This window comes from Ochotona curzoniae, unplaced genomic scaffold (assembly GCF_017591425.1).
Source record: "Ochotona curzoniae isolate NIBS_2020 unplaced genomic scaffold, NIBS_Ocur_1.0 contig_2754, whole genome shotgun sequence".
NCBI classification, from domain to species: Eukaryota; Metazoa; Chordata; class Mammalia; order Lagomorpha; family Ochotonidae; genus Ochotona; species Ochotona curzoniae.
Genome location: NW_024465582.1, coordinates 16676455 through 16698810, shown reverse-complemented (window position 1 = coordinate 16698810; position 22356 = coordinate 16676455). Strand labels below are relative to the sequence as shown.

General features: G+C 36.5%; 1 protein-coding gene across 3 annotated transcripts in view; it reads right to left on the bottom strand.

The window, feature by feature from the left end:
- The window catches only part of NIPBL (NIPBL cohesin loading factor), a 156787-nt gene that overhangs the window by 89596 nt on the left and 44835 nt on the right, over positions 1 to 22356 (bottom strand). For all 3 annotated transcript variants that reach the window (XM_040977470.1, XM_040977471.1, XM_040977472.1), the window contains exons 2-3: positions 4472 to 4614; positions 2372 to 2537 (exon numbers count right to left, since the gene is read on the bottom strand). In XM_040977470.1, coding sequence (XP_040833404.1) covers positions 2372 to 2537; positions 4472 to 4535 — 230 coding nt within the window. In that variant the 5' untranslated portion in view covers positions 4536 to 4614. The remainder of the gene's footprint in view (positions 1 to 2371; positions 2538 to 4471; positions 4615 to 22356) is intronic.

The window sequence follows — 22356 nt, the reverse complement described above, 5'->3', positions numbered from 1 at the left end:
AGAAAGAAAGAAAGAAAGAAAGAAAGAAAGAAAGAAAGAAAGAAAGAAAGAAGAGAGAAAGAAAGAAGTAGAGAGAAAGAGAAAGAGGTATCTTCCACCTGCTGGTTTACTCTTAGAACAAACACCATGTGAGTATTCCATGTGGGTGGCAGCGGCCCAGGCACTTCAGCCACCATTTGCTGTCTTCCAGGACACATCTACCGAAGGCAAAGCTGCAAGCTGAGGTATCAGAACAGGAATCACCATTTCAATACGGGATCCTGCATCCCAAGCATCAGCTTAAGCTACTTAGACACAACACTACTCCTGAGCCCAATTTTAAAGCAGTGTTCCTTTACACCCTGGATCTTGGAAAAGTTCATGGACTATTAATGTCTTTTTTTTTAAGTTGTATTTATTTTTCTTGCAAAGTCAAGAGTTACACAGAAGAAGAGAAAAAGAGACTAAGAAACGAAAAGCTTCTATTTGCTGGTTTATTACCTAAATGGCTGCAACAGCTAGAGCTGGCCCAGTCCAAAGCTGGAAGCATGAAGCCTCATACAAGTCTCTCATCCGAGTACAGAGGCCCAAGGATTTGGATCATCTGTGCTGCTTTTACAGGCTGTAAGCAGGGAGCTGAACACAAACTGGCATCTATATGGGATGCCAGTCCTAGCAGGTGGAGGATTAACTTATGCCATCTCCCATATTGTCTTTTCAATTAGTTTTTAACTTTTTGAAGCCACTTCAAGTATGTGCTATTTTCCAGACCTCTTTAAACAGTTAAGCAAAACTGTTGAATGTATACATAGGCATAAGAAATAATGTAACATTAAACATGGTTGAATTTCTGGAGTGACAATATCATATCATACTTTTTCCTGATTTTATCCAATTAATTATGCTTCTGCATGAGAAAATTCACACTTAGTTTTTTATTTTAGTCATCAGTTTTAAACATATACTCAAAGCACTACACTGCATCCAATAGCTGCAATTTCTCCATTATAATGAGTTTTATCCTCAAAATAAATTTTTTAAAGATTGGTTTACTCTTATTGGAAAGTCAGATATACAGAGAAGAGACAGAGAGGAAGATCTTTTGTTTGATGATTCACTCCCCAAGTGGCTGCAATGGGCGGAACTGAGCCTATCCAAAGCCAGGAGCCAGGAGCTCCTTCCGGACATGGGTGCAGGGTCTCAAGGCTTGGGCCATCCTCGACTGCTTTCCCAGGCCACAAACAGGGAGCTGGATGGGAAGTGGGACTACCCGGATTAGAACCTGTGCCCATATAGGATACCAGTGAGTGCAAAGTCATGACTTTAGCCACCAGGCTATTGCATGTGGCCCTCTTTTCTTTGAAAAAAAAAAATTATATAAAGTCAGTTTCTGGTTATGCTATTTTTTAAATTCAAAAAAGTTTTTAAGAATTTATTTGAAAGGCAGAAGAGAGATCATCTACCCATTGGTTCATTTTCCTAATGACTACAACTGCTGGGGTTTGATCAGGCTAAAACCAGAAGCCAGAAACTCAATTTGGTTCACTCACATGGGTAATGGACACAATTCTTTTGCCATCACCTGCTATCTTCCAGGATGTGTATCAGCAGCAAACCAGAACTGGGAGCAGAGCTATGACTTAAATCCATTCTGATAGGATGCAGGCTTCCCAAGCCATAGCACCAAGTCTCTTTCTGCTAAATAATGAGTATGGGAGTGGGTCGAGGATACAAAACTATCACCATTTAGTGGAATATGAAGCAGCAACATTAAGATATCTTTACTCTTCAGATAATTTTATAGATATTATTATGTACTGCTTTTGTTGTAAAAATAAATTTTAAGAAATGTACAAAATATTTATAAATGTGCTAATACACCTCAAATCAATTTTATAATGTATACATATGTTCAGATGTTACAGTAAATTTCAGGACAATCTAATTCTAACTTGGTAGAAGCCTACCACTGAGCTTTCCTTTATTTCTTAACATACTTATGAAAACCACTGTCTGCCTATTCGAATAAAACTAACAGCACTGCCAAAGTGTTCAGGAGTTATAGTGGCTCTGTAATACTATGAAAAAGGGAGATGGCCTCATAGACAACTTCAGTTTCCTGCAAAGCTTGCAGATTCCAAACAACTTTCAAAGTCGCAAAGATGTCCATAAAAATAAAGTTGCAACTATAGTTTCAAAATAGTGCTCGCCTTTTTAAATCTCATTAACATCCAGTCACAATCAGGCTACACTCTCACTTAGATTTTGATGGATTTTAAACATAAACCACATATCCAAAATCTTTTGAAAAGAAAAACCAGGAATATACTGTTTGTCTTAGTGAGATAAAAATTTTTCACTTTACTTTAAATATAAACTTGATTGTACTTACATGTGATCTGTTGATACCTGGTTGAGGCTATGGACAAGTTGTGAAATCAAATTGTCATCCCTACAGGCCAAAAGGCAGTTCACCTCTTCTGCTATTCTTGCATTAAAGAGAAGGCTCTTTGTAGTGGTGGCAGGTAAAGGAGATGGAAGAGGCAGCTGGTTCAGGACTATATGGAATAAAATCACATCATTAGAAATGGAGTACTATACCTACATTTCTTTCGTGCTTACACAAATTTTTGCTTGTTTTTCATTGCCTAAGTTTTCATTTGCATTGATAGATGCCTAATTGAAACAACAGAGTTAAACTGAAGCAATATCCAAGGTAAACAATTCACTAATTTGAATTATTTATTCTTGTAAGATTTTTCAGAATCACCTGTATTTTCACAGAAAATAATAATATCTGACTTCATTAAATAGGCATGGAATATATTTTTTAAAAGCTTATACGCAAAAATAAACAGTACATATCAACAGGAAAGTATTAAAATTTAGGAAAAGAGTTCTGGTTTCAGATATAAATTCTTCAACAATTCTTTCCTTTTCATCTATTTTGAAAGGAAAGAAAATAAATAAGCTAGAAGAGCTTAAATTCAGCTATTTATTGTCTCATCACCTAATGAAAATTTGTGCATTTGTCCATAAATTTATCATTAAGAAAACTAAAATGTCAGGTGTCTTTGTTTGGGGATTAATTTCTAGTCATGCACACAGTATAATTATCACGCTGCTCGGCCCCAACACATTATAGGTTTTATATATACAGGAAAAAAAAATATGGAGGAGGGTCAATGCAGTGGCTCAACTGACTAATCCTATACCGCCAAGTGCCAGGATCCCAAATGGGTGTCAGTTTGTGTCCCAGCTGCCCTACTTCCCATCCAGCTCCCTGCTTGTAGCCTGGGAAAGCAGTAGAGGATAGGTCAAAGCCTTGGGACCCTGCACCTGTGTGCGAGACCCTGAAGAAGCTCCTGGCTTCAGATCAGACAGCTACAGCCATTGTGGCCACTTAAGGAGTGAACCAGTGGACTGAATATCTTTATCTGTCTCTCTTTCACTGTGTGTGTCTGCCTTTCTAACAGATATAAAACAAATCTTTAAAAAAGTTTTTTAAAATGGTAACAAACTATCTTTTGAAGAAGAAAGTTTAACAAGTGAACCTATCTAATTTCTTACTGATGTTTATTTTGGATGTTTATTTCTCATGGGTATCAACAGCCTACTTAGATACTTTAAAAATTTACAATACTGCTAGTCTTTTATGATTGTTTAAGGCTCTTGGAATTCTTTCACCTTGGTAATGGTGCAAAATCTACCTTCATCATTCTACCTGAATATAAAGGGAAAGAATTGCATAAAAAAGAAGGGTAGAAAGTGATGACATTGCACAATGATTTTTGTATAATACTGCACAGGTTATGTGGCTTCAAAATAAAGATTTGGAGAAAGTAACCTAATGAGATTTTTTACTCCAGTTCAGTGTTTTGGAATCAAACTATAGTGAAGGATCTTCATGAAATTAATGAAAATGAATATTATAGAAAAGTGTGCATGGATTTCAAAATTACTTTACATCAGAATAAATCTGTCTTAAGTTTTATTTTCCCATGAACTTCCACGAGCAGGGAGGTGGATGGGAAGTAGAGTAAGCAGGACATGAAACTGGGTCCCTTATGGAATCCTGGTGCGTGCAAGGTGAGGCTTTCGTCATTGAGCCATTGCAAATTTTTTTTAAACATTCTACACAAATTTCTATTAAGAAAACTCATGCTTCAATTTATCTTATAGATTTATGTAACCTTCAGTGCTTACTTTTGCATTTATCTGTTTATCATATAAGATCATTTATCAAACACATACAATTTTTAATGGTCTTTATGAGGAAACACAAAATTAAAGGTTTAACTGTAACTGGCTGGCAACACTAATTTTGCTACTTTCATACATATCTCAAAAAAAATCAAAGGCAATAATGTTTGTCACTCAAAATTAGAAATTTTAACAATTTTCTGTTAATTACAACCTTGCTAATCATTTTATAATAGCTTCACTAAAAGGCATTAACACACATTTCAACTTAAAGTATAGTCAAACTTACGATCTGTGAGACTAGCAATCCCCGCAAGAGTAGTGATGGGGACATGGGGCATATCCCCATTCATCCTGAAGTTCTGGAATGGTGTTGCCTATAAAAGTATTTAGTTCAGGTGCCAGCTGTCATTACTTCCCATTTCCCAAGCACTGAAACACACAAAAAATAATTATTTGTGGAAAAATGTTAAATACAATACCATTATGGAAATGCTCAATTACTATAAAAATTAAAAATGTCTGCTTTTGCTGCTCAACCTATATAACGATAATAGTCACGATCTATGTATCACTTAAACCATGTCAGGTGCTTTACACACATGAATGCAATTAGGCCTTACAACAATTCAGTAAGGTAGGTTGTGTTTTCTATATTTCATTGATGAGGCAATTAGCTGATGGGGAATTTGAAGTACCTAAAACAGCAAGTAGTAAAACTCAAAAGCAACCTACTTCTAGTGACTTTTTAATTATTTGGCTGTATTGTTAAAAGACAGGAATATTCAATTAAACTGCACAAAAACTATTAATTTGCTCCCATTTTATAAGCACATTAACATTTTAGTGTCAGCATTTAACTTTAAGTTGCCTAACCATGACTCTTATCACTTTGCTAACATAAACCATTTTTTCCAATCAAGTTTATTTAATCAGATCCTCCCAAACTCATTGTATTTTCCCATCTATATGTACTTCCTTAAGACATTCATTCTACCTAGGAGACTCATTCATACTTTGCTCCAAATCCGCTAATTTCTTCAAGATCCCATGGGTGTTGCAGTTCAGCCCGATCCTGCCCACCACACACTCGGCCCTTATGCAAACCAGTGGAAGCTGCATCCTAGTTGGAGTGACCCACAATAACCCCCCTTAGGCTTGCCCCCTGTCCTGGTTCCCGTGCTTGCCAGTATGTACAGAAGACCAGTCCAGTCTATCCCAATTCCCATTCAGATCTCTTACATGTTAATGGGCATAGGAGCCTAGTTCAACCCAAGCAGGCCACACACATGCTGGTGGATACTGTTCTGTCAAGCTACGTCTGCCCCAGTACTAGTTTTCATGCTTTCCAGTGAGAGTGGTAACTCAAGAGGTATATGTACATTTCTTTTGTAACGTCCTATCACAACCATTCAGGCAGTTTCACTAATCTGATAATTGAAATGTCTTTAAATTCCACTTTACATTCTCCAGAAAAGATACTTCATTTCATTTTTTTAACATTACTACTTTTCTCATGTTTTAATGAAGATGCTTAATAGTGAAAACAGTTTAAAATGGCGCATTAGGTTACACTCATCTGGCCATGTAAGCACCTGCTGAGCTATATCCAACACAACTCACTAGCATTTCTGTAATATTCAGCTCTTTGTGATGATGAACTCCCAGTTCTTGTGTGTTACTGTGTGAAATTGTTAAACACACGCACAGGCAAATAAACGTCAATAGTTTGGAAAAGGGAAACAGCCTTGAGCACGTGTGTCTTTGTATTAGGAAAATCGTAACAATGATTTTTGAGGGTGTGCATTCTGAGATTTGGAGAATTCCTCATTTTATGTATTTCTATTTTTATTGCTTGGACTTTTTTTGTATGATTAGCTTATTCCTTAACAATTCAGAAAAACTGATAAAAATGAAAAAAGTTCTAATATATGTACCTGATTTCTATGACATTTAAATAATGATGAAACATGATACACAGCTGGTATGTCAATGTATTACGCTAGGTGCTAAACAATAATACACAAGTTGAGCAAACTAACATTCAGGCCATAGTACATGAAGTTTATGATTTTTTTCCATTTGCTGATAAAGTAAATTTAATTTTTCAGTTAAGACTGAATAGCAGACAAGAGTCAGAAAGTTACGTTAAGAGAACACGACAGTACTAGCCTTTAATAATAGCTGGAAATATCTAATGTGGGAAGCTAGAAACTCACAAACTGACTAAACTGGAAACAATTATAATAATAGTTATACAAACGATCCTTGGGGAATAACAATTACATGTGTTAAATACCCTTAACATAAAAATCAGAAATCTGAAACAGTTTAAAATCTGAAATTTTCTTATGACTTACATGACATAACAATTGGAAAATTCTCTCCCTGAATATGTGTGACACACTGTACTCAAAGTGCAGGTGCACTAAAAGGACTTCCTAAAATGACCTTCAGGTTATGCCTGTAAGGTTTGTATGAAAAACAAATCCTGCATTTAGACTTGTGTCCAATCTGATCAGGGACATGCAAACACTCTAAAATCTGGAAATCTGAAATACTTGTGATTCTAAGCATTTCTGATAAGGGTTACTCAGATAATACATGATATAGGCAAGAGACAATATTGTAGCACAAATTTTATTTTAGCACTTAAGTGATAAAAGTTGTATATATCAGAAGGTTGTAAAGATTATCACTGTTTTGCAAAGGTAAAAATGTAACTAAATACTTCGTGTAAATAGCACAGAGAAATGGGATTTGAATTCAGATGTCTCTAAATAAATTGTATAATGCCACATGTCTAAAAGATGTAAAACTGAGAAATACCTACACCAGTATGTAGGTGTGTGGCAGAAAGAAAAAAACAATTCAAATCATCAAAATATCAGTAAAGATATTTCAGACAAGCTTTTTGTTCACTCCCCAAATGGCCTGCGGTGGCTTGCAAGCCAGAAGCCAGAGCTCCATCTGGGTCTCCACATGGATGGCAGGGTCCAAGGTGCCTTTGGGGACAGCTGGTTTCTAAATCAAACAGCCAGGACTCAAACCAGAGCTCAGCTCACATGGTATATAGGCACCACAGCAGGAGGCTTAATCCACAGAGCCACAGACAGCCCTCATAGGTACTTCATATGAGCTGACTTTAACAAAATCTCACCTCTCTTCAGGTAGTCTCAGTGGATTGTACAATTAGGCCAGCAGAGTCGGTACAGAAACTCCAACATCACAATATGCAAAAATACAAACTGTATCAGAAATAGATCTAAGCCCAGGAATTCAATCATTTAAGTATTTCTTTACAAAAAGGTCAAGGAGGAACATTTCAAATTTCAGTATTATTGGGGTTCCTCAGCTACCCCTTCAAATAGCTAAACAAATTCTGTATCTCCTCTCTTATACACTGCAAACAGCCCATCTTCAAGCCCCTAACAAGAATTAAGAGTGTATTGTATATGTTATGTCCTACAGAACAGCAGACCATGCAAAGATAATCAGCTTCTTTATAACTGAGGTCTAGATTTTAAAAAGTTTCATTATTAAGATCAAAGCTCAAATATGGCCAAAACAACATTTGCAAATTATTTACTCATAAATCTTAAAAAAAAAAAAAAAACCAAACACCTACCAAAATGAAAATTACTAAATTAGCCACAAGAGGGCACACATTCAACTACTGTAAATAATGGAAAAACCAGAAATACAAATTTTCTAAAGTCTATACATCAAAAGTTAGGTGGATTCTTTGAAACTGGTTGTTCAGCATTGCTAGCAAAGAAAAAATATGTGTAAAACTTCATTTACATACAGATACATTTTTCTTTTGCATTGTGAAAAAACTTGCATACACAAAGACTTAGTATGAAAATGACATACGCTTCAGATACTTTAGGAAATACTTTCAACTAGTGAAGATTATTAATTAGAATACTTGAAAGAGTAACTTAGAAAAAGCTAAACATAAAAAATAGCCCAAACCTTGGATTATTTATGCATAATTTGCATATCCATTCCATTCTGCTTTAACCTATTCAAAGACAGCATTTTAAAATCTCTACTCTTCTGCACAGAGTTTTCCCACTTACAAAATCATTCCAGCTAGCATAAGCTACCTATATGCTGCTAAATCCCTTCTCAATAAAAACAAAGCAAAAAACTTATGAATCCTAAATCCATCTCCAACAGTCGCTTAATTATTCTGCTCCTTCTCACAGCATTCAGCTTCATTCAGTTGTCTATATTCATCTCAACTTCTTGTGCTGTTCAACCCATAACATGTCAAAAAGATTTGTTTATACTGGAAAGGCAGATTGACAGAAACACAAAGCTCCTCCATCTGTTGGTTCAATCCCCTATACTGAGCCAGGAGTAGGCCAGGAGCCAAGAGCCTCTTCCTGATCTCCCACGTGGGTGCAAGGGCCCAAGCCCTTGGGCCATCCTCTGCTGCTTTCCCAGACCAGAAACAGGGAGCTGGATGGGAAGTAGAGCAACCAGTACACCAAACTGGTACCCAAATGGGATCCTGGTGCTTGGAGGTAGAGAATTAGTTATTTCAATACCCACAACATATACTTTAAAATTCTTATCATTCCACCAAACGTCTTACTGGTTAGGAATAAAACTAACATTAAAAAATTCAACAGACAAGCCTCAGATCCCCAGGGATTTAGCTAGCATTCAGAGTTGATCACAATTTCCTTTGTGAGTAATTCTATACCTGTTACTGCACAACAGCATGCGATTCTAGGTTCTCCTCAAGTTGGGTTCTCTTACAATTATCATTTTTTAAAAATTTCCATTATTTTTTAAAGAGCTGAAGATCAACCTTTTTTTTAAAAAAAAAAAAGATTTATTTATTTTGGGCCCGGCGCGGTGGCAGCAGTGGTTAAGGTCCTCCCCTTGCACGCCCGGGATCCCATATGGGCGCCGGTTCTATCCTGGCAGCCCCGCTTCCCTTCCAGCTCCCTGACTGTGGCCTGGGAAAGCAGTCGAGGACGGCCCAAAGCTTTGGGAACCTGCACCCGCGTGGGAGACCCGGAAGAGGCTCCTGGCTTCGGATCGGCATAGCATTGACCGTTGCGCTCACTTGGGGAGTGAATCATCGGACGGAAGCTCTTCCTCTTTGTCTCTCCTCTCTGTATATCCACCTTTCCAATGAAAAAATAATAAAAAATAAATCTTTAAAAAAAAAATAAGTCTTTAGATTTATAAAGGAGGGGAGAAGACACAGAGAGGAAGGTCTTCTGTCCAATGGTTCACACCCCAGGTTACCGCAACAGCTGGAGCTGAGCCAATCCAGGAGCCAGGAGCTTCCTCCAGGTCTCCCACGTGGGTGCAGGGTCTCAAGGCTTTGGGTTGTCCTTTATTTCTTTCCCAGGCCACAGGCAGGGAGCTGGTTGGGAAGCGGGGCTGCCGGCATTAGATACAGTAATCTTATGGGATCCGGGCACATTCAAGACCAGGATTTAAGCCACGAGGCCACCTCGCTGGGCCCTGAAGATCAACTTTTAATGTAACTCTACTTTATTAATTTATTGTCTTATTTTCTTTGGTATTACATAAGAAACTTCTGTTTAACCCAAATTCTCAAGGTTCCTATCCTATTTTTCTAGAAGTTCTACGTTTCTATTGATATCTAAAATCAATTTAAGTTTACTTTTATATGCAGTGCAAGTTATGGAACAAGTTTGATTTTTTTCCTTTTGGAATGTGATTTTAAAATTGTTCCACACCGCTAGCTAAAGAGTAGCCTTTCTGCACTGTATTGTCTTTGCACTGTTGTAAAACAGCAATTCTATTTCTTAGCTCTTTATTCTGTTCTGATGAATATATTTACATTTCTTGATAACAACAACCATACTGTCTTGGTTGTTGTCACCTTGTAAAGGATCAGGCAATTAGATACCACTGCCTTAAATTTCCATTTTTTTTCTGTCCCTAATCTGCTAAATAGTTACAGATGAGTTTTGGAAATACCTTACTGGGCAAGTGTCGTCACACCGCTTGGGATGCCTGCCCTCTGCACAAGAAAGCCTGATTGGAGCACCCCCTTCGATCTAGCTAACTTCCTACAAACGAGGCACTCCAGGAGGTAGCTCATGACACTGAAGTATTCCGGTTCCTTCCGCTCACATGACAGGCCAGGATGGAGACCCTGGCTACTAGCTTCAGACTTGAAGTTTTGTCTCTTTGGGATATGTGGGTGAGGCATGAGACAGCAGTTGGAAGGTTGTCTGTTTCTCTGCCTTTCCGATAAACAAACCTTAAAAAATGATCCTGTCATAGTTTACGAAACTGCTGGGAATATGATAGTAGTGTTCCAGACAATTTTTGAGACAAAGTCTGTCTTCCTTTGGTGTTGATTTTTGTTTAAACATCCAGGGAATTCACCAATAAAGCTATGTGAGCCTTCACTCTTCACTGTGAGAAAGCTTTAAATTATAAATTTAATTTCTTTACTAAGTAAAGGGTTATTGAGATTATCTATTTATATTAATGAATATCATCATTTCATGTCTCTCAGTGTTTGCTCATTATATCTGAGTTATCAAAATTACAGGCTTAATACATAGTATCTCCCATCTTTTATGTATATATAATACAGTCATCTATCTCATAGATGACACTGAATGCTGGTAAACTTGAGCATTGCCCATCCTACAGTGCTTTTGGTCAATTTCATCCACTTTTTTTAAAGAATCTAATACTACCTTCTTTGATTACACTTTTCCTGCATTTAGTTCCCTGTTTTCTGGCTACATCTTTTTTTTTTTTTTCCTTCCTTCTGTCTACTTACTTTGGGTGGAATGTGCTGTGCTTTTGCTATTTTCTTATGGAAAAAGCCAAGGTTACTGCTTCCAGTAACATTACAAGTTACATTACTTCTTAAACATAAGACATATAGTGGTATCACACAAATTTGAATATTAAAGTACAAATATGATTAGTAGCTTGACAACAAGTATCCTTTCCTTGCATCCACAGTATTTCACCATTACATATGATCTAACTGTAAAATTTTAAAAAATTATATCAGATAAAGTCTTCATCCACTGAGAGCTTTTATCTTGAATAAATGTTGAAAGATTTTATTTTTATTGGAAAGTCAGATATACAGAGAGGAGGAGAGACAGGGAGGAAGATCTTCCGTCCATTGATTCACTTCCCAAGTGACCACAATGGTTGGTGCTGCACCGATCTGAAGCCAGGAGCCAGGAGCCTCCTCCAGATCTCCCACGAGGGTGCAGGGTCCCAAGCCTTTGGGTCATCCTCAATTACTTTCCCAGGCCACAAGCAGGGAGCTGGTTGGGAAGAGGGGTTGCCGGAATTAGAACCAGTGCCTATGGGATTCTGGTGCTTGCAAGGTGAGGACTTCTGCTGTGAGGCTACTATGCTGGGCCCAAATGTTGGACTTTGAGGAATGTTTTTTATTTAAGGCAATGATTCTATTTTTCATCCTTTACTTCTTTTTCTTCTAAGACTTATTTAATCTTGTTTGGAAAGGCAGATTTACAGAGAGAAGAAGATATAATGATCTTCCATCCACTGGTTCATTCCCCAAGTGGTTACAATGAGCTGAGCTGAGTTGAACTGAGCTGACCCGACCTGAAACCAGGAGCCAGTCTGGGTGTCCCATGTGGATATAGGGTCCCAAACATTTGGGCTATTCTCCACTGCTTTCCCAGTTCACAAGCAGGGAGTTAGAGGGAAGTGGAGCAGCGGGACACAAACCAACACCTATAAGGGATCTTGGAACTCTCAAGTAGAGGATTAGCCAATTGAGTCATCATGCCACATCCTGATGTTTGATATCGTTATGCCAACCATGTAAGACAAAGTGAAAATCATTCCTTCTTCTGTTTTAAAAATGAGCTTGAGTAAGACCATAAAATTACCTTATTAATATTTGAATATTGTGGCTTCTATAGCAATTGGCTCTTTCGTTTCTCATATTGTTGGCTTGCAGTCTGTGATTTTTAAAATTAGTTTTAGTATGCACTTTTCAATTACATTAAAATTTAAAGAATGGATTTGGGGGGTTGGCATTGTGGTACAGCAGGTGGGGTCTCGACTTGGGATGCAGTGGGCACTGGTTCAAGTCCTGCACGCTCCACTCCGTTCCAGTTCCCTGCTAGTACACTTAGAAAAGCAGATGGCCCAAGTGCTTGGATTCTAAAAATGGGAACCAGAAGAAGCTCTGGGCCTTGCAGCCATTTCAAATAAATAAAAAAAACAGATATAAATTTAATAATAAGTAAAGATAACTTTAAAAAGAATGGACTTTGGTTCATTCATTATAAGGTTGTTTTCTATTTCATTTATTAATGCTCTTATTTTTAAATATCTTACTCTTATTTATAATATCTATTCAAAAATACTGAAGCATATATTCATAAAAGGCTTGTATACAAATGTTCGTAATAACTATGCTCAGAAAGCCTCAACTTGGAAACAAGTTAAATATCAAATCAATCATACAAAGTCTTCTAAGAAAGGAGAACAAAAGAACCAGATAATTTGTCAAATCCAACCAAAGTGTTCCAGAAAACTGAGATGGAATCCTTCCCAAATTCAATCTACAAGGCCAGGACTATCTTGATTCCAAACGCTAAACAATGATATAGAAACAAAAATAACCTATAGCACCAACATTTATGAACATGTATGCAAAATTCTCAAAAAATCGCTAGCAAATCAAACTCCAAAAGAACTTCACTGTGATCAAGTGTGATTTATTTATCGTAGGGTTACAGAGATGGACTGAAACACAAATCTATAAACAAAATGTCACAGCAGCAAAATGAAGGACGGATATGATCATCAACAGGTGTAGAAAGAGCATTTGACAAAACTGAACATCCATCCATGATTAAACACCCTGAACAAGGTAGGTGTAGCAAGAATATATCACAACATAATAAAGTCCATTCATGATGACCCCACAGTCAACATCATACTGTATGGAGAGCGCATAAGCATTTCCTTTAAGATCTGGAATGTGACAAGATTATCTACTCTCAATTAAAGTAATTAGGAAACATAAAGAAATGAAAGGCACACAACAGGAAGGGCACTTTGTCAAGTTATTTGTTTGTAGATAAATAGGTTAATGAATTCAGTAAAATTGCAGAATACAAAACCAACATACAAAAAAAGTATCCTTTTTATACACCAATAACAAACTTGCCACAATAGAAATTATAAAAGTAATCTCACTGACAGTAGCTACAAAAAATAAAGTAACTTGGAGTAAATTTAGCTAAGTATATGAAAGATCTTTACAATGAAAATTACAAAATGCTAAACAAGGAACTTAAGAGATATAAAGAAGAAAAGAATATCCGTGTTCACAGATTGGAAGTACATCATTAAAACGTACCTCTCAAAGTCATTTACAGATCAAGGAGCTGCTCATTAAAAACCAAAACCAATGACATTGTTCTTTGAACATGAAAAAATAATCCTAAATTCACATGGAAACAAAAAAGGGCCAAATATCCAAAGCAGTCTTGAATAAAAAAAATAGTAATAATGTTGGAGCACCAAAATACTTGATTCTAAAATACACAACTGTAACAAATAGCATGATACTGGTGTATAAACAGAAACACAGATACAAAGAGCTATCCAAAACAAATCCAAACATCTAAGGCCAAGTAATTCTCCATAAAGGTGCCAAAAACATACACTGGATAACAACAGTCTCTCCAGTACACGATGCTAGGTAAATTGGATACTCATATGCAGAAGATCACCCCTTACTTTGCATCCTACATAAATATAATCTAGAAGTAGATCAAGGATCTGAACATAAGACCTAAAGCTACTTCAAGTAGTGGATATAGTCAGCAGTTTTTAGGATAAAACCACAAAAACACAAGCAACAAAAGCAAAACTAGACAAACAGAAGCTTCTGCACAGCAAAAACCAGTAATCAAAAAAAGGCAAAAAAATCAGACTAATTAACAGGATGTGAGAAAATACCTACAAACTAGTCCTCTGACAAATAATTCATATACAGAATCTTTGAGGAATTGAAGGAAAAAAAAATCAACCCCCTACCTCTCAAAAAACAAAAACAAAAACAAAAACAAAAAAACCAAGAAACAAACCCAACCAAGAAATGTGCAAAGGACCTGAACAGACATTTCTCTAAAGAAATACAAATGGCCACCAAGTAAATGAATAAATGCTCAATAACAAAACCATGATGAGATACCATCTCATTGCACTTGAACAGGCTACTACCAAGAAGAAAATAAACACTTGCATAGACATGCAGAAAAGGGAACCTTCTTCATATACAGTTAGTGGGAATGTATACTAGTATAGTCATTACGGAGAACTATAAGAAAGTTCCCCAGAAAACTAAAAATATATCATAGCTCTATGAACCAGCCATCCCAGTTCTACAAATGTAATGGAAATGAAATCAGCATTTGAAAAAGATAGTTGCACTTTCATGTTCAATGCAGCACCACTCACAACAGTCAAGCTATAGAATCAAGCTGGTGTCCACCAATGGATGAATGGATAAGGAACATGTGTGTGTATACATATACATACACACACACATATTACACAAAACGTACAGAGATACACAATAGAGTTCAAACATGGGAAACTGAGATCTAAAATTACAGCAAGAAAAATGGAACTGGGAATCATTATTTTAAGAGAAGACATACACAGAAAAACAGATACCATGTTATCTTTCAAAAAGAAATCTTTGAACTTAGAATGGTAAATAGGGTATGGTTGGGGGGAAGGGTATAAAAGATGGGATAACAGGTACCAAAACACTGTGATATAACTAGTAAATTCTTGCATCTCCCATCCAAGTACTAACCAGGTCCGACCCTGCTTAGCTTCCCAGATCAGACGAGATCGGGCGTGTTCAGGGTGGTATGGCCGTAGACAAATTCTTGCATCTCTAAATGTCATAATTCACTGACTGTATAAGATTGCAAAAGAAACTATCTTACAGGGAACTTTAAATTTCCTTGATGAAACCGAAGTACAAAAGAGAAATGGAAAGATTTCTCAAATGTTTTAATACGTGAATTCTTACACAACTGAAACAACAGGGTGGTTTAGTTTGGAGACTGAAACAGTAGTGAAGTGGTCCACATCCCATTTTTTAATGCTTGAGTTCCATGATGGGCTCTTGCTCCAAAACTGCGCTGGTTCTTAACTTCTAGCTACTTCAAACAAACTTGGAAGACAGTGGTAGTGGCTCAAATAGCTGTGTTCCAACCACTAATGTGGGAGAACTGGAATGAATTCCTGCAGCTCCCAGCTTTGGCAGGCTAGATCCATGTCTGTCATTTTGGGTATCTGGGATTAGCTCAGTGATTGGGAGCTGTTTCTCTATCACGTCTGTCTGCCTCTCAATCAAATGAACTAATGAGACAAGAAGGAAGCAAAACTTTTTATACTGGACAGAAGATCTTTCTGTCTCTCCTTCCTGTCAATCTTTCTAAGAAACATAAATCCTTAAAAAAAAGATAAATTCTGTGCCAGTCCCTGTGCTTGCTAGAACACACAAGAACCTGGACTGGGAATACCTCAACATTTCTTTGGGGATATCCCCAATCGAAATGCCGGACTCAGATCCCTAACAAAGGTAAGACAGAACAAGTCAATCAACCACTTCAGCTATTTGTTGGCAGTGAAATACTGGACAAATGGAGACTCTATGAGGGATTGTGTCAATCAGGGGATTCTTCAACGACCTCATCATGCTTGGAGTGGCAAGATCGGTAGCAATTCATGAAACCACTTGAGCAAGTATCTCAGAGCATGCCCCACATCTGGGACTTGGGGTGGGTGGGAAACTGGGTGGGTCTTCTCCCTCTATATCCCCCTTTGCCTCAGATATATGAAGGAAACAATATGAAAATAATAGTGTTACCCACTTCCCCATAGCCCTTGAACCTTTTACCCTAATTAACTATGTAAGGATTGTCAAAAATATAATTAAAAATAAAAGATAAATTAAATGCTAAGTAGAAAGGCAACTGCATACTCTTGAATATTTACAAAAGAAAACTAGCACTCAGGCAAAAACCTGTAGGAAGGGTCACCATATCTTCAAATGCAATAGTAACAACTGGAAAAAGCCCAAATATCCTTTATTCCAAGAATCATTCCATAGAATACTACTCAACAACAAAACAGAATTATTGGTGCATATGTCAACTTGGATGGCCTCAAGAAATTTATGCTGAATGGAAAAATGCCAGTTTGAAAAGGATACAGACTAGAATTCCACTTATGTAACATCCTTGAATTAATAATATTCTAGAGATGGAGAACAAATGTTGCTTCAATTGTTAAAGATGGTGTTGGAAATGCATGGCTACAATAACTTGGTACAAGGGAATGAAGTTTACAGTGTCAGAACAGCTCTTTATGCTGAAAATGGTGGTGGTTACATGTGACTACATGAATAGTAAAACAATAGAGCATTCCATCCTCAACTATCAGGAAAGCATAGACAGCTGGTAAACAAGATCTTGGATTGTATCCATGTCTAAACTCTGATTTTAAAACTATGGTAATTTGAAATTTTGTGATTAGGGGAGGTAAGTGAAGGGTTACCTGATTCTCTGTACATCTTTTTCTAGCAGTTTAAGACACCAGTTAAGACACATATGCCCATTTTTGGGGGTGACTGGGTTCTGGTCCTAGCTCTGGCACTGTAATCTTTCAGGTGATTCTAGTATTTGCTAGCTAATGTGTAACTCATGGTCTCTAAAGACTATTGGGATATTACCCAACAATTTTCATTTCTAACAATTTTTCCTAATGATGTTATTACTACTGTTGATTCGGGGACTAAGTGGGTTCAGAGATGTCACGTGTAACAAATTTTGAAACCCAGGTGCAGGAAGAAAATGGAAATGGTGCTTTGGGTCTAGTGAAAAGCAGCTACAAAGGCAAATAAGCATGAAATTGCATGAAATGTTTAAGAAATTTCAAATTGCAAATTTCATTCCAGAATTAATACAATAGAAAGGTGTGAGGAGTGGGGAGATCTTTAAAAAGTAGGCAGGAAGGGCCCGGCGCGAGATCCCATATGGGCACTGGTTCTAATCCCAGCAGCCCCGCTTCCCATCCAGCTCCCTGCCTGTGGCCTGGGAAAGCAGTTGAGGATGACCCAAAACTTTGGGGCCTTGCACCCACGTGGGAGACCTGGAAAAGGTTCCTGGCTTTGGATTGGCATAGCATCAGCCGTTGTGCTCACTTGGGGAGTGAATCATCAAATGGAAGATCTTCCTCTGTCTCTCCTCTCTGTATATCTGCCTTTTCAATAAAAATAAATCTTTTTTTTTTTAAAGAATACTAGCAAACAAAATCTAGAAACATATAAAAAAAGATAATATATTTTGACCAAGTGGGATTGATTTTAAAACGCAAATTTGATTAACTAGTAAGAAATCAATGCAAAGCATACTATTAACAAAGAACTAAAACAATGATCATTTCAACAGACATTTCACACAACCCATTCATTACAAAAACGCTCAGAACTTAAGAACTGAAAGATCTTCAACCTAATAAAAGGCATTCACAAAGTCTACAGCTAACTGGCCTCCCATATCAGTAGCAATGAAAGGACATCTGTCTTACTGCTTTTACTAAATACTGCCCTGTAAGTTGTGGCTTGTGCAGCAACACCAAAAGACTGTAAACAAATTTTAAAACCTAACAAAATAAACTACAGAAATTACATAAAGATTGAGACTATTGAAACTGCTCATTATCAAATGACATCATTTTGTAAGTGTAAAATCCTAAGGGACCACCAAAAACTACTAAAAGCAATAAACAAGCTTAGCAAGATTACAGGAAGTAAGATTTGCCCTAAATCTTATTGATCAATAAACCAAAATCAATTGTATTTTCTATATTCTAGCAAGAACAAAATTAAAGTAAATATGATCAAAACAGAATCTCAATGATATTAATAAATAATTTTTTTAAGAGTTCGGGATTTAGAAACTAAAAAAAAAAAAAAGTTAATGTATACAGTCACAAAGCATGGTGAGAATCAAGGTCTACACAGCTGATACTCAAGGAATGACTATTAATATGGCAATGGTTCTTGAACGGAAACATGGATTCAACACAGCTCTTTTCAAACTCCCCCACTGTCTTTTACATTGAAACAAGTGTTATTGATTTTACACGGAAATAAAACAGAATCAGAAGAAGGAAAGCAACTTCAAAACAAAGTATCAAAGTTGGCAGATTTCTAACACCCAATTTAAAACCTTAGTTTGAATCTTCAGTAATCCAGATGCTCAGCAACAGAATGAGATATGAGGATTGAAAATGAAAAGAACTGCTTTGCACAAGAATGGCAAAACAATTCACCGAGACAAAGGACAATTCTGTCAACAAATGATTTGCAGACAATTGGAAATATATATATGTAAAAAATGAATAGACCGTTATCTCACTTCATGCGTAAAAAGTAATGCAAATAGATCAAAGACCTTATTCACAACAATCAAAATTGGAAATGTCAACTTACCAACCAGTATACAACCAAAAAAAGTATGTCAATACAACAAAATATCATTCAGCTAAAAGAAATTAAGAATTGAAACATGCTATTCCATGGATGAATCTCAAAGCATGCCAAGAGAAAGAAAGCAGATGTAAATAATGTAAAAGGCAAAAAAGTAGATTGGTCTTGAAATACAGAAGTGGTGTTATGATTGGGCACAGCCTACAAAGACGTGAGGAAAATTATGGAAGTAAAGAAGTTCTAATACCAAAAACTGTTGAGTTATACACTTATGATAAACTTTACATTATATATATTATACATATCATGTATAATATAAATTAGAACTCAATAAATTGTAAAATAAAACTATGTTTGGATATTAATTACTTTTACCTAGCTCTAAACATTTTTCCTTAATTCAATAGTTTTTCTCTTAAACAGTGTAACTGCATGTTTAAACATTTATATACTTGCCAAATACAACCAATTTCTTAGAATACAAAATATTTTATTTGGTTTTATTAATTAACTCTAGCTTGGCAAAAATTTCTTAAAAGAAATAAGGACAACAATGTTATTCAAGCAAGCTTACATACTGTCATCTGCATATATTAAAGACTCTTTCACCTACTCTAACATGATAGCTGTACTTGATATAATTATCTCACTTGGGATAAAATCATAAATACATGTGTGGAAGAGCATCTTACAAATACTCTAGCCTACAGCCTTTGTTTTGTAGTTAAGAGGAAGAAATAAGAGATGAAACAATCACTCTTTCAAAATGAGTTGTAAGGATTTCTAATCCTCCGACTTTCCTGGCTTTTAGAGCATGGAATGTGAACTCACTGAAAGGAGAGGTAGACGATATATAAAACAAAATAAAGCAAAAATCAGAAAACATCCAGACAACAACCAAGCATATATTGTTTTTTTCATCCTATGAACAAATTTCTTACTCCACTTTGTTGATTCCCTACAAAAAGGGAAGGTTGTTTTTTATTCTTTTTTAAAAAGTTTATCTCAGTTAACATACAACATAGCTCTACGAAAAATTACCACAGGGGTTATCACTGCTTCCCATGGATGAAATTTGGGACAAGGCTAAGCATCTCTTTCTCAGGACTTAGAAGGTTTTTATTTTGTTTTTTAAGATACATTTTTGGGAGGTTGATGCCATAGCATAGCAAGTTAAGTCTCTACCTGTGGTACCAGCATCTCATATGGATACCAGTTCATATCCTAGCTATTCCTTTTCTTATCCAGCTCCCTGATGACCTGGGAAGGCAGTGAAGGATGGTTTGAGTGCATGGGTACCTGTACCCACATGGGAGACCAGCAGGAGGCTCAAGGCCTGAGAATGACCCAGTTCTGGTCATTGTGGCCATTTGGGGAGTAAACTAGTGGATAGAGGATCTTTCTTCCTCTCTCTGTAACTCTGCCTTTCAAATAAAAGTAAATAAATCTTAACTGTTCATTTTTCCCCAAGTCACTCCTCAGTAGTTTAACACAGCAGTCATTCTGTTAAAATATAGGTCTGATCATGCCATTCCTCCCTGCTCAAATTTCTTTAAATAATTTGTACATTTAAAAAATGAATTATAACATTTCTTAACCAAAAATTTGCTTTGATGCTCTTTTCTCCACTCTCTAACATATAAGCTTATTTCTTATTTTAGAAAGCATTATTTAAGACATTTGTTTTATAAATTGCTGAGAAAAACATGTTAGATCAGAAGCAAAAAAATGGAAGAGGATCCTCCTTTTCTTCAGATTTCACACACCTCTAACTCTTGCACTCAAGCGAAGTGAAAGGAAAGGACATGGCATTACTGTTAATCATTAAAAAAATATATACATAAGAATATACACAGAGGATAAAAAACAGAATGTTAATGTTAACAAAATCAACTTCTGATTTCCAATAGCCTATAAATATTTTGGTTTAGCTCCAAAAGATCAACTTTATTTGCTGCTCTGAGTCTGTAGTAATTATTAAAATAATATGATTCAATTCATTTCCCACTAAGTTTATACATCTAAAAATTACTAGCATAATTTAGTGAGTCAGATTAAAAGCAGTCAAAATTTTTTTGCTAGCCCTCACAATGAGGTGCCATCTAAGTAACACCCATCCCTTTGAATCTGGGCTCACCTTTGTGATTTGCATGAGAATGAATACAAAGCAGCAGAAAAAAACATGAGTTCCATAGGTTAGATTGTTAGAAATCTTATAGCTTTTACTCAAGCTTTTTAAAAATACTTTCTGGGAGGCCTGATGCACCATGTTAAACACTAGACTACCAGAAAAAGCTACATGAGATATTCTGGGAGCAAGTACTCTGGCTGGTATTTCATGTGAGCCTAGACTTTCGTTTATTTCCAGTAAGATGGTATTTTTGTGGGCAAAACATCTTTAACTATGCCGATCAGTCCATTAACTAGCTAAAGAAAAGTAATCCCATTATATCACATGAACAAAGGCAAACCCTGAATGTATTCTGGGTGCACAAAATTATGACACATAAGAAAATGATTGTTAAACAAAAATTAAAAAAAAAAGAAAGAAAGAAAATGACTGTTGCTTTAATCTAGACTAAATTCTTGGTATAGCTGTACACAGCCACAGATAAACGAAATGTAGTTATAATTTCTATTAAATTGGAGGGACAAAGAAGCATTTAAAGGGGTGGTATGGTATTTATGGAGTAAGTCAAGAAACTGATTTATTCTCAGATTCAAGAAGGTAAAGGCAAGGAGCAGAGTTACTGAACAAGTCATCAATGAACAGGACTTGGGAATAGCTATGAGGAGTAGATTCATTATTGATACCTAGCAAAAGCAACAAAGTATATTAACACAAAATTATGACCCAGAGGTCTAGGAGATTTGTTATGGAATAGTGTGCTCTTGTTCCATGTGGAAAGAAAGAAAAAACAAAATTAGAAGTATGAGTGGAACGCACACAAATAAAGCAACAAGAAAAATCAAAAGCTATGCAGGATATACAGGCAACAACTTTCAAACAACAGGGGACTGCAGTAGCACAGAGGTTTTAAAATTATAACTTAAGTAACTTTAAAAGTTGAGTAATTCAAGGCAATTAGCCTTTTCGAAGATTTTCTAATATATAAAATTAGGATGGGCCAGTGTCTACAACTCCAGTATCCCACATGAGTGCCAGTTTGAGTCCTGGCTGCTCTGCTTCCAATTCAACTCCCCGATTATGTGCCTACGAAAGCAGAGGAAGATGGTTCAAGTTCTTAAGTCCCTGTATTCACCTGGGAGCTCCAGGCTCCTGGTTTCAGACTAGCACAGCTTTGGCCATTGTGGCCATTTGGGGAGTGAACTAGAAGATGCAAAAGCTGCAACGTCTAAGTCAGGAGCTTCATTTGGCTATCCTACATGGGTAGCAGGGGCCTAAGTGCTTATGCCATTTTCTACAACTTTTCCAAGGCCAGAAACAGAGAGCTGGACTGGAAGTGAAGCAGCTGGACCATGAACCAGAACCCTTACAAATTGCTGGCATCAAAGCTGGCGGCTTTGCCTGCTAGGCAACAGTGCCCACCCTGCTACAGAGGAGTTAACCTCTGCATTTAACATTTGTGGACTGCCTGCACAAGTGGACAGAATGCTTATCAGTACTTTAAAAA